Source organism: Stegodyphus dumicola, chromosome 9 (assembly GCF_044657685.1).
Source record: "Stegodyphus dumicola isolate Sdum_Otavi_A_Nest chromosome 9, ASM4465768v1".
Lineage (NCBI taxonomy): Eukaryota > Metazoa > Arthropoda > Arachnida > Araneae > Eresidae > Stegodyphus > Stegodyphus dumicola.
The window spans coordinates 78,234,489-78,247,909 of record NC_140776.1 but is presented as its reverse complement, the minus strand read 5'-3'; the positions used below and the strand labels follow the sequence as shown (position 1 = coordinate 78,247,909).

At 34.3% G+C, this 13,421-nt stretch overlaps 1 protein-coding gene across 4 annotated transcripts in view; it reads left to right on the top strand.

Annotated features, from left to right (window-relative positions):
- Nucleotides 1–13,421, top strand: part of LOC118187632 (adenylate cyclase type 3-like) — a 476,146-nt gene that overhangs the window by 398,998 nt on the left and 63,727 nt on the right. For all 4 annotated transcript variants that reach the window (XM_085823652.1, XM_085823651.1, XM_085823654.1 and 1 more), the window contains 2 exons: nt 10,148–10,286; nt 12,547–12,603. In XM_085823652.1, coding sequence (XP_085679778.1) covers nt 10,148–10,286; nt 12,547–12,603 — 196 coding nt within the window. The remainder of the gene's footprint in view (nt 1–10,147; nt 10,287–12,546; nt 12,604–13,421) is intronic.

Here is a 13,421-nt window from a genome sequence, read left to right as displayed (position 1 = left end):
CCATTAATGGGACAATAAATTTGTCTAATAGAATTTAATAATGATTGTGGACCATTATGAAAATCCTTTTCATGAAAATAAATAAATATAAGTTCAGTTAACTTATTCTTGGCAGGCAAAATAATGGGATGTCTTTGACTATAAATTAGAATTCTTTATCCTACCACCTACCCTTATCAGACCTTTCTCATTTAAGAAGGGATCAAAATATTTTAACTTACTCCTTGATGTTATCTGTAGACCTTTCTGCAACAAAGAAATTTCTTCTGCAAAATACCTACCTTGGATATATTTAAGGAGTGTATTCCTTGAAAGCTCCATTTCATCTATATTAATACTACCTGTTCGTTTCTCACTTGTGTTCCTACAGTTGTAAATAAATCTGAAAAGTAATTTAAGAATTCGTATTAGTTTCAAGAAATCATTAGTTATTTTTAGGCAGTCATCAAAGAATGAATCAGTTTTTAAAGTCAACAAGGAAGTCGTAACTGGTTTCAGTTCTGAAGATTAAAGCTCATCACTAAGTCCATTTTTATCTTGAAAATTGTCCTTGTTTAAAAAATCAGGACCTTTCCACCACAGCTTGTTAGATCCAAAAGTTGTACCATCTGATCCTCTGGAAATAATGTCGGCTGGGTTCATTTCTGAAGACACATGTTCCCACTGATAGTTAGAAGTAAGTTGTTGAATTTGTGAGACTCTATTACTCACAAAGGTTTTCAAAAGATGTGGTGATGTATTGATCCAGGCTTAAAGCAATGCTTGAATCTGACCAGAGCTTAACGTCATCAATTTTGAGTTTCAAAGCTTCTAAAACCTTTTGCATAAATTCGGACAGGAGTATACATCCTGATAGTTCTAATCTAGGAACAGTCATGGTCTTGATTGGTGCTACACGAGATTTGCTACAAAGAAGTTTACTACAAAATTCACCAGGGCTTGTAATGTTTTGAAGATATATCACTGCCCCAAATGCCTTCTCGGAGGCATCTGCAAATCCCTGTAAAATGAGTACTGAAAATGTCTCTTTTAAGATGCAACGAGGTACTTGTATATTTTCTATATTATGAAGAGTTTTAATAAACAAATTCCATTCATTGGCAGGAGGTGGTGGTAACTGTTCTGTCCAGTATAGCTTAAGCAACCAAAGTGCTTGCATGAATATCTTTGCCTTGCTAATAATAGGACTGAGTAGGCCTAAAGGATCATATAATCTCGCTATTTGAGATAAAACATCTCTTTTCGTAACATCAGGCTTTTCATTAACAGTAACTTTATATTGCAATGTATCCTTCTTCCATAACATACCTAACGTCTTCACAGCTTTGTATTACTATTACGATCAAATGAAAAATTCTGTAAATCAGAGTTCTGCGAATCAAAACTAGTACGCCACTTGTGTAGCTTCATTCCTCCTCTTTGGAGCAATTCTGTCAAATCTTTCTGGAGCTGAATGCATTCCTTCAAATTCGAAGATCCAGTAAGAGAGTCGTCTACATAGAAATCTTCCAGGACCACTTTCGATGCTACAGGAAAATCCTTTTCTTCATCCTTCGCTAACTGTTGAAGATTCCTTTGTGCCAAATATGGAGCGCATGCTGTGCCATAAGTTACCGTTTTGAGTTTGTATATTTCTATAGGCTTACCTTCATCTTCCTTCCAAAGTATTTTTTTGATATTTGGTCTGCGATGGCAATATTTCAATTTGTCGAAACATCTTCTCAATGTCAGCAGTAAATGCATAAATGTGTTTTCTAAACCGTATCATGGAAAAAAGTTCCTCTTGAATCATTCCACCTTTACATAATATGTCGTTCAATGAACAACCGTTAGTAGTTTTGACACTCGCGTCGAACACGACGCGTAACTTTGTTGTTTTACTATCAGGTTTCAGCACGCCGTGATGAGGAAGAAAATATCCTCCTTCAGTTTCAGAATAGTCTTCCATCTTTTCCATATGATTTAACGATTCATATTCCCTTAAAAATGAAATATAAAGTTCTTTCATTACAGAATCACTTGACAAACGTTTCCACAATTGATTCAGTCTTTTTTCAGCGATTTCCTGTGAATCTCCTAATTGTATGTTTTCACCAATATTTGGCTTGAACGGCATTTTAACCAGATATCTTCCATCCGCATGTCGGTAAAATGAGTTTTCAAAAAGTTCATTGCAGTAATTTAATTCTGAATTAACTGTAGGTTTAGTTTCATTTACTTCTTCAACTTCCCAGAATGATTTTACTAAGTTATTTAACGAATTAATCTCTGTTGACAAAAAACAATAATTTAAGTCATAATTTTTTACATGTGGAATTCTAATGCTTCCAGAAACTAAAAAACCGAAGCAGCTGTTTTGAAGAAGTAACTCATTATCTTCTAAACGTATTTTATCTGTTTTTAAAAATTCAAAAAATAATTCCGCTGCTAATAAATAAATCTACCTTTTTTGCCTTGAAAAATTCATTATCAACTAACTTTATTCCTTTCGGAATATTTAATTTCGAAATATCAATAGATTTCGATGGTGTCATGTCAGCTATTTTGGGAACAACTAATAACTCTATTTCCCATTCATTTTCCCTTTCTAAGTTCGATAAACGCGTCTTTGTGATTTAACATTCAAAGTAGTGTTGCCTATTCCACTAACTGGAATAAGTGTTCTTTCTTTTTTTATTCTTAATGAGTTCGTAACACCTAAAGTACAAAAATTAGAAGTCGAAGCTGAATCAAGCACGGCTCTGAAAGGAATTCGTTCATCCTAAACATCGCGAAGATAAACAATCGCTGTATTTATTAACACAAATTTAGATTTATTTGCAGCTGCCATCAGAGTTGTGGAATGGGGGAGAGGGGCAGTCCTCTTTCCCATTCACTGACGAAAGGTTCAAGGTCAATTCTTTTTCTTTCGATGATTCATTTTGTTTTTCGTCACTTTTATGCAAAAGCGTATGATGTGTGTTTTTCTTACAGACATAACAACTGAATTTAGCTTTACACTGCGATAATACGTGTGATGGAGAAAGGCATTTAATGCATAATTTATATTCCTTAACAAAATCATACATAACATATGAGCTCAGAAACAGAAATGCTCTTAAATTTCGAACAATGATAAATTGGGTGTGGTTCTTTACACATAATACACTTTCGAAAAGGGTTTGTTTTAGTTATCAAGGGTTTTGAATTTCTAGAGCAATTTAATTGATTTGATACTTTAGTAGCATAGCTCTGCTTAGGAAAACTAACTTTGTTTATTTCTTTAAGAATTCGAATTCTTTCTTCAAGAAATTCTAAAAATTCATCAAGTTTGGGAATTTCATTTGATTTTACGTTTAGTTCAAATGCTTTTCCAGATTCTCTATCTAATTTATGCAATAAAATATTTAATATCTAAACATCAGATAAATTATTTCTATCAAATTCTAATACACTTAAAGATCTCAAACATCTTTTAACATTATTTACTAGTGATCTCATCTGAGAAGGTGAGTCATTTATTTTTTCAAAGTTCAACAAATTATTAATAAAGGCATCAACTACTGCTCTTTTGTTTTCATATCTGCTTTCAAGTGCAGAAAATAACGACTCAAATGTATCCTGACATTGTAAGGATCCTAAGTTTTACTAACGTTTATTTTATTTTAAATCTTTATTATCACTTCTTATTTTCTACTTCCGGCCAGAATTAAAAGCTTTAACTTATTTATGCAAATTTGTCTTGCTAACGCCAAGTACTTAAGTTGTGGCTTTTTGCCAAGCAAGAGAGAGGAAGGAGTTATTGGGAAGCAAGCCGCTTGCCATAGGAGTTTTACGAGTTTTCACTCGGTTGCTGGTTGCCTTCAAGGCCAGAGGTTTAATCCTCTTGATAATTTCAAACGTATCGTAGTTTTAGCACATCGGCGTACTACATACGGACTTTGTTAAATAACGGCCAATCTTAATGCTAGGCACTTGTATACTAAGTCAAAGTTAGTTTTAGTTAGAGTTTTAGTTAGTAGTTTTATATTCTTACGTTCAGACCACAAGTGGTTGGTCTCTGTATTCCGAAGTTCCGGAAATACCTGTAAAGATAGAAAAATAAAGGGTTTCGTATACCCTTCCTGTGTGTATTGTCTACTTCACAATTTATTGAACATAGCTTGAGTAAGCTCCCTGTTCCGTGTCAGGATAGTTCATGTTTCCAAAGCAAGTCAAGAGGAACACAAGTCCTGATAACATGATTCTAACATTTTTGCTTCACCTTTAAGTCATGCTTTCAAATAAAACAGTTTCTCAGTATCATTTAAATCATTATTATTACCAATCATAGACATAAATTGCACTTTAAAATTTTTTAAATCTTCATATTTACCATAAAATTGAGGAAGAGGTAAATCAGACAGTTTAAAATTTGATTTAGAATCAGTTTTGGTTTCAAATTTATCTTTGTTATTTGTTTCACAATTAGAACGAAAAATTCTAAATCTTACTTCGAAATCTTCGATGCTTTCTTCCAATTCTTGTGCAATGCTTCGATTATCTTTCAAGTCAATTTCCTCTGGTAAATTAGTATATTCCACTATGAGTTGTTTAACCCGAGATTTTAATTCCAACAAAGAATCCAATTTAGTCTTCATAATAACATCATGGTTGAGTTTATTCTCCTCCATTTTATACTCATCAAGGAATTTTATCAAAGCTTCGAGTTTCGTTTTCACTACGCCGCGTTGGCGATTCAATGAAACAATATTAGTAGCCATATTCTTCTCCGGCTCGACGGACCAAACTGTTCCTGCCGAAGATAGCTTGATTTTATTGAATGAAACTTAACTTCAGTAAGTAGACTGTAATATTAATAATAACAAATTTATTTTAACAAAAACAACATTATTGAATACTAACACATGCATGTTCTTAAAGTTACCTATGTAACCTAGCTAAAAGCGAGCAACCATATGGTCTTACATCAAGTCAGAAATCATACCTATTAATAAGGCAAAAACAAAATAACTTTAGAGTTACACTAAAACCAAACTCTGCTTGGCGTAAAACAAAGCTGCCAAGCAATACTCTTTCAGACACCGAACAGTGTGAGACAAACTATTTGTAACAAAATAGATACAATGATATGCACTTTTGTTCTTAAGACTATCTATGTGCAAATTTTTAGAATAATTTTTTATTAAAAAATTGAAATATTGCAAGGGAATCATTTAGGGATAACCTTTCGTTTTTTTTTTTTTTTTTTTTTTTTTTGTTTGTTTGTTTGTTTGTTGTTTGTTTTGTTTTGTTTAATTTTCATGTAATATCTTTCAATAACATCTGCTTTAAAATAAGTGCAGGTAAACGAATATTGGATGGAAAAAGTTAGGTTTTTCTTCTTTTGAAATAGAACATTTTTTATTCTGCATTTAAAGAACCTTATAAAAACCATGTAATTAACTTTCTTAAATATGAAATTTGTAATATTATTCAAACATTATCAAAAAATTATATTAACAGTTAAATCATCTAAACATTTCTTTTACTCGTAAATAGCAACAAAACAATATCTGCAGGAAATGAGTTTTACCTCTACTTCAGAAGTAAAGTCTCTAAACTTGCAGGAATCGAAATTAATAGTTTTTGTATGTCTCTGACAATGGGATGTCTACTGCGGCCGCCTTGGATGGCCTGCAAGCTTGACATTGAGTCTGTATAAATTACTTAATACCTGCCATTGTTAGCAGTAAAGTCCAGAGCTGCCTTTAGGGCTGTAAGTTCTGCTTGAAACACCGAGTTACTGGGATGAAGCTTCTTAGCCCAGGAATGAATTATGTGGTCACCCTCCATTGCACACCAGGCACTGCCAGTCCCGAGTTCTCCTTTGGAGCCATCAGTATATACGGCTAAGGATTGTAATGCACTTGGAGGATTACAGTTTGCTTCTATATCGAAGTCTGCAGGGTGGCAAGGAGAGTGGGCAATGTGATTCTCGTAGTCCGAGGATACATAAGTCTTACTCCAAATAGTAACGTCTTGTTTTAGTCTGATCACTCTCACCACAACACTCTCGCTCTGTACTATCAAGTGCAGGGGCGGAAGCCCAGCCAATACATTTAATGCAGTTGTAGGAGAGGTACGGAATCCTCTGCAGATGCCCAGAAGAAATGACCTTTGCGCGGAGTTCAATGCATGTTGCATGTTAATCGTGACATTGACGCCCCATATGGAAACGCCATTAAGAGCTATGCGCTCAGCGACTGTGACATACCATATTTTGAGCATCTGTGAGGAGACACCCCAGTTAGCAGCAGCTGTTCTCCGCATTGTATTAGACAATTTATGTAGCCTTTCTTTAAGATCTTTGATGTGAGGGAGCCAGCAGAATCTGTCGTCTATAATCACACCCAAGTAGCGGAAATGTCTCACGAATTGTATGTTTCTGCCATGAAGGCTTACGCACGGGTTACGCTCGTGCCTTTTTCCTGGGCTAATTAGCATTCCTTTGGTTTTTGCTCTTGAAATTGTGAGCTTATGTTCACCGACCCAGCGTACTATTTTGTCTAACGCTTTTGGGGAATTTACCTCGTAACTGTTAGCAAGAAGTCGTCAGCATACGCTATTATTTCTGATGTTTCATCATCATCAAACAGGTTGAACGCGGTGTCTGCTACCAGGTTCCACAGAAGTGGACCTAGGCAGGAGCCCTGAGGGCAGCCTTTCGTCACCTTTTGCATGTGGACGCCTCCGTCCGTTGTAGCTTGAATTCTTCGTCTTTCACTCAGGTAGCTGTAGATCAAATCAAATAAAGTTTTGGAACAATTGATATCTTTGAGACATTTCAAAACATCATGCCACCACAACGAATCGAAGGCACCTTGAATGTCTATACTGGTGACAACAGTATGTAGTTTATTCTGCTTGTTTCTAAGTACCGTGTTCCGTAGGTGATTCAGTGCGTGATCCACTGACTTTCCTGCTGTAAAACGATATTGCTTAGTATTTATGAGTTTATTAGTATGAGTGTAAAAATTCAGTCTTTGAAGTATTATTCTTTCGAGGATTTTTCCCATGGCTGGGAGAAGGCAGATAGGCCTATAAGAAGCAGCCTCTTTTGGATCTTTATTTCCCTTTAGGAAGAGGGCAACTTCTGCTATTTTTGTGCCTTCTGGAAAGTGGCGAATTCTCCAGCATGCCTGTAAATAGGAGAAAAGTATTGCCGGATGCGTGTTATGCATAGTTCTGAGAATGCCGTTGTCAAGCCCATCCGGACCTGGAGCTTTACTTGGATTGAGCTTCTTGATTACGTCATTCAGTTCCTTGCTTGTTGGAAGAGGATCAGAATCAGGAATCGACGAAGTATAATAATGTTCAATACTAGTCCAATGTGGCTGTGCATTGTCATCCATAAAAATTAAGTCTTGGCCAATGGCACCTCGGAACAGACGCACATGAAGAAGGAGTACCTCCTCACAATAGCGATCCCCGGTTACAGACCCTCTGTCGAAAACGTGGAGCTCAGTTCGACCGTTCAGCATAATGCATCCCCAGACAAGAACTCCAGGACTACCTTTACGGTGTCTTTCCTTGATGTTACTGGAATAAAACCGGATCCCAACCTCTCCAAATCAAAACGCGTTGAGAATCGCTTCTGGTACTGCACTGACTCTCATCCGTAAAGAGGACACGACTCCATTCATCAGTTGTCCAGTTTTTGTGCTCTCTGCACCACTGTAAACGGGGGCGTCGGTGGCCAACTTTCAACGGGAAGCAGAGTTCAGGACAGCGGGCGAATAGGCCCCCTTTGTGAAGGCGTCTGGCCACAGTAAATCGTGACACTTGTCGCCCCGTTGCTGTACAGAGTTGATGAACAATGGCGCTTGCTGACTGCTGTCGGCCTCTTTTCGCCTGCAGGACGATATATCTGTCATCCCCTACAGTTGTCGTCCTCGGGCGGCCACTACCAACCTTTATAACAGCTGTACATGTGGTTTGGAACGCTTTCCAAGCGCGCGAAACGACACTTTTGTTGATTCTGAACTCTGTAGCTACACTGATGACAGTACGCCCCTCCTCCAGCTTTCCGATCATTCTTCCACGTGTGAAGTCGTCCAGGTGATTTCTTCTACACATATTTCACGAACTGACTCACTGGCACTTGCAGCGAATATGTTGAATTGCGTCTCCGTCCTTCCTTTTATTCTACTGTTGAGCTGCGCGCGCCGACATCACGCGTTTTGTGTACGCTCACGTCGCCAGTGACGTTTCATTCCTGATATTTGCATACGCATGATGTTTCTACTGACTTACGTGTTCATTGTACTGATCTCCAGACCTCCTTTTCTGCAATTTCATGGCTATCTGCTAAACTTTTACATTGTTGCTTAAGTTTTGCACACGAGTTTATATCCGCTATCATTTGAACTGAATGGGGTGGAGATGGGTTCGTATAACCGATTTTCACGTAGAAAAATTGTAAGATCTATCTCTACTTTATACACTAACTTAGATCCTACAATGAACCTGGCGAATTCTCGCATAGGCATAAATTAAATACCAGCACAGAAGAAAGATGCAAAATAACCCTTTATTAAATCAAACTAATTTAACGAAAAGCACGGACTTCGTGCGTTACAAAACACCGTTCACTTTCGACTGTAACTAAACGTAGACTGTAATACAAATCAAATCTGAAAAATAAACGAGTGTAAGAACGCACTTCAAAAATTACTCCTAAGAGATGGACTCATAGAAATCTAACCAGCGTGATACTAAACTGATAAGGCCAAGAGGCTTACTAGCGTGACCGCGAAATAACAACGAAATGTGAGCTTGGCTAGCGAAACACGCTCTGAATAAACTAGGATAATCACACATTTAAATAGCATTTCACTTAACTTTAAATTTACATCTTGGCGAGAGAATGTGAGGGGAAGTTGAGAACAGGAAAACTTAAACGAAATTTGTTATTCAAAATAAGGAAAACCCTATAAAATGACTGTCCCAAGCCAAATCATTTATTTAAAAGAAAAATATAATATCTGTATTTTTTGATTTTCTACATTATAATATGCAGAAAGTTGCATTATAAATACAACTAATACACTATATTTTTAACAAACGAAATAATTAAAGAATTTGCCAAAGGTTACTGAACGGATAAAAGAAACAAGTCCGGAATAAGACAGACCAACAAAGGATTCGATAAGAGAATACAAGAATAATGATTACGATAAATATCAGAGACCCAAGACTTTTATACTCAGGTTTTAAAGAAGATGTCAATAAATTCCACTCCACGCCTAAAAATTTATTCCACGCCTAAAAATTTTCTCAGATTTCTCCTGGTATTAAGCTGACACCTCTCTAAACAAGTTTGATGCCAAACCGAGTCTTTACTGTGTCATAAATAAAACTTGCCAAAATTTTAATTAATTTTTCTTGCGAAATGACCTCGACCTCCCATTTAATACGAATTTTCAGTTATCTAAGATATATTCTACATTTCCTTAGGATAATGGGGTTAATGAAATTTATACTCCATTTTCATTATTACTGAACTCTGATTATATTACGGAACTGAAAATACAAGATTTATTGGGTTTAAAATATCTCATTTCAGAACATGTGAACATGCAACAATGAATGATACATGAAGATAAAGATTAAGAATCCGGGATTTTGTTCTTATTATTAAAAGTTTTCATTGTGACTTTCTGTTGCCTCACAACACGCATATATGTGATAATCTAGTTCGCTCTACATGTACGCTATTAAGGGCTGTAAATGCATTAGTAATGCAACTCTTAACCTCGGCTGGCAAGGCATGTAAACAGAGTCTTTAACATACTTCCAAAACAATAAATCATAAATCGTGAGGTGTAGAGATCGCGGAAGTCTCATGTGAACAGCATTTAAATATTCAGCGCAATGCCCATTCCAACTCTTTGAGAGTTTCTATTTAAAGAAGTTAAGCCTTAAAATGTAAATTTGGATATTTAATGTTTATTTTCTTATATCATGTATTATTCCCTGTATAATATTTTATATAGTGTTTTAAAATCTGATGAATCATTTATAAGCATCCTGTATTCGAGAGAAACTGTATCTTTGTTTAAAATGACATATGAGCCTATTGTGCTTAATTATGAACATTTCGGTCTTCTTTTTTATTTAATTCTAGGCGTGTACACATATCAGAGAAGACGTTGAGCTTTTTGAATGGAGAGTTTGAAGTAACGGCTGGGGATGGAATGTCCCGAGAAGAGGCATTACGATCGGCTGGTCTGGAAACTTACTTCATTGTGCGAGTGCTAAAACCGGTAAGCATGCAGTATTACCTTTCTTCTTCTTTACGGGCAAGTAAAAAACCATTATTATAAATATTAATCAAACATACATTTTAACTAATCATTGGGTACGTACTTAGAATAAGGAAGAAGATATATGTGTTAGAAATAAGGTTTCCTATGTATAATTCTTTAAAATCTCTTGAATTTCTGTGAAGATTCGTTGAATATTTTTAATTAAAATCTGTTCTGAAGTTTTCTCAGCAAACCTTTTATCATTTACAAAAGAAGCGTTGAAAGTAATTCAATTAAATTACGAAAACATTGATTAATTTCTTGATATAAACAGCATTTGTGTGCATCATTGCAGTGTTCTTTCCTCGAGATATGTGTTATTTTTCATCTCTAACTATCATATTTGGATTCCTTCTCGTAAATTATAAAAAGTGGTAAGTATGTTAGTGTTTGAACAGATATTAGAAGTATTGTTAATCTGCAACAGAAAAAAAACCTTCTTATGAAATGTTTTCCTGCTGCTGATAATAAACTTAAATGATTTTTAAATAATCTCATAAAATTTATTTAAAAAATCGCTGAGGCTGAAGAACGAACAAATTACCAATTTTATTAAGATTAATTTCATATAATTTATTTGTATTACTTTACAACATTTTTTATATTGTCCAGTAAATTGACTAACCCTTGTAACTGCCCAGTAAACATCATCTGTGAAAAGCTAAAGTGTTTCATGATATCTATTGGTATTACTCTGAAAGATAACGTTGTAATTACCAAGAAAAGTTTCTTTCCTATGCAATTTTGTGTGTAAAATTCATACAAAATATTTTTACGTGTTAAAAATTGTTAAGACTGAATAATAAAATTATTCAAAGCTTTTAAAAATTGTGACTTTTTAATACAAATAGAAGCTTTGCAGTTACAAGATATAGTCGAATAAAGTCGATGAATTTAGTGAAAACTCGTTTAGTCACAAAACATCCAGATTAATATTCTTTACTTAGATTGAGTAATTTCTGGAATGTTCGTATCTAATCAAATAAATGTTAAGTTTCAAATCAGGTGTATACAAATGCACCTTCATAGGCAGAGCACAAACTATTTGTAAGAGTACCTATGCTACAAGATTCTCGGAGATATCCTTTCTGATCCTTTTTACTGTGATTTTACCGATCGCATTTGTTCTCACAGATTTTTTATATGGGCGATAAGATTAATATGTATGGAATTTGGTTGTCAACACAGTTTTAGGACTCCCTGATCTATTACTGAACAATCTAGGTAATGCGGATTGAACATTATCTTGTCGAAATGAAAACTAGTATTCTGTATATGCTAAGATATTTATGTTGACGTTTAATTTAAACATAATCTGAGTATAAAACGTTTTTCTAGTATGACTGAATCCAAAACCTTTCAACAAAATTTTACCTAAAACAACGGCTCAACGGTTTCTTTTTTTTTTAATTTTTGTAGTTTTAGCATTATCGTACACTGTGCTAACTTGCATCTATCATTTAAGTTAAATTATCAGCGAGTGTTACGCAGTGTTTTAAAAACATTGTTTTCCAAATTTGTTGAAGTCGGCTAGCATTCTAATGTGAAAAACGTCACTTATCAGCAGTGGTTATTTATCCGTGCACTTAAAACTTCACAGGCATTGTCCCTTGCCTCGCAACGGAATGGCGAACGGCTAGCTATGGATTTATTTTTGATACGTATGATATGGATATTAAATCATTTAGTATTTGAATAGCATGACTGTATTTCTTTGCGCATTTAATTGAATTTACATTTAAAGTCTTTTTTATTTAGATTCACTGAGAAATTGAGGTGTTGTTTCATGTTCATTCATATTTTTAATTTATATTTCTCAAATATACATAGATTCATAAGTAGAAACGAGATTTTTTTATTATATATATGAACGGTGGCCAACTAAAGAAATCTATGGTCGCTCCAATCTTTGTTGAAGTTCGTTAAATTAAAACGCTTCACTGCCTATTCGAAATAACTAATGAAACAGTTATTTTACAGGCGCTTGATTTCGCTTCACCATATGCTTCGCTCTTTATAATTTTGTATTTTATACCAGCTTGGAGTGCGATATTTTTTATGCAGTTATTTAATATGTTTTATTAAAAGTACGATTTGTGTTCACTATTAAATACATTTTTCTGGTTTGTTTGTATGGAGATTTTTCTTAACGATTTCACAGCGTATGGAAGAAAAATAAGATTGTTACATGAAATTACGGTCTTATCTTTAATTTTAGTATCCAATGGGCACTCTTGACGAGAAAACAGAACAAAATGGAAGAGGAGGAAAAGATGTAAGTATATTTTCCGCTTGAGGAGTTTATTTGGAATTTCTTAATCGTGTTACACATTTATCTAAATTAATTTAAGGTTTTCTTTTTAAATAGAAAATTTCAGATTTTTTTTTTTTAATGTTTACTCTGTATGGTCAACAGACTGTTGTGTACAGAATGTTGTCTTTCGAAAGAATATCTAATGATTTCTTTTTACAAGCCTAACTTTCATTCTGACGTTTAAAAATGAAATACATGAAAAAAATTAAAATGACGTTAGAAATGAAATACTTGAGGCTTGCCTTGTGTAAAGAAATTTGAGCTTTGAGAATGTTTATTATATTTGTATGTCATATTCTGTCAAATAAAGCAATCGATCACTAACACTTCCGTATTAACTTAATTGCTAGTACAAAAGCTAGCTGGGTATGTTTTTTGGAATTGATCTACTGTCAAAATTTTAACATTAATAAACCATATCTTATGTAAACTAACTTTAGTTCTCAATTTACATTTCATCTAGAAAAAATAATTTATTTTTTAGTTTCTAGAAATATTCTTTCTTATTAGCTGTTTTCATCAATAATTTTTATACATAAGAAATTGTGTTATTCAATATCCTTTGACATCTAAAATTGTGTTATATGTTATCCAAAATTAGGAATGTAGATTTAGTAATTTTATTTATCATGTCTCTTCAGAAGCTTATTAATGTGTTCTAACTGTGGAAATAAGATAATATGATTCTGTTGTCAATCGAGAAATTAGTTTTTGTTGGAAAGGTTCCATAGTTATAGCTACTGTTTTGATATTCTTGAAGACACTGAAATAATTTAAGT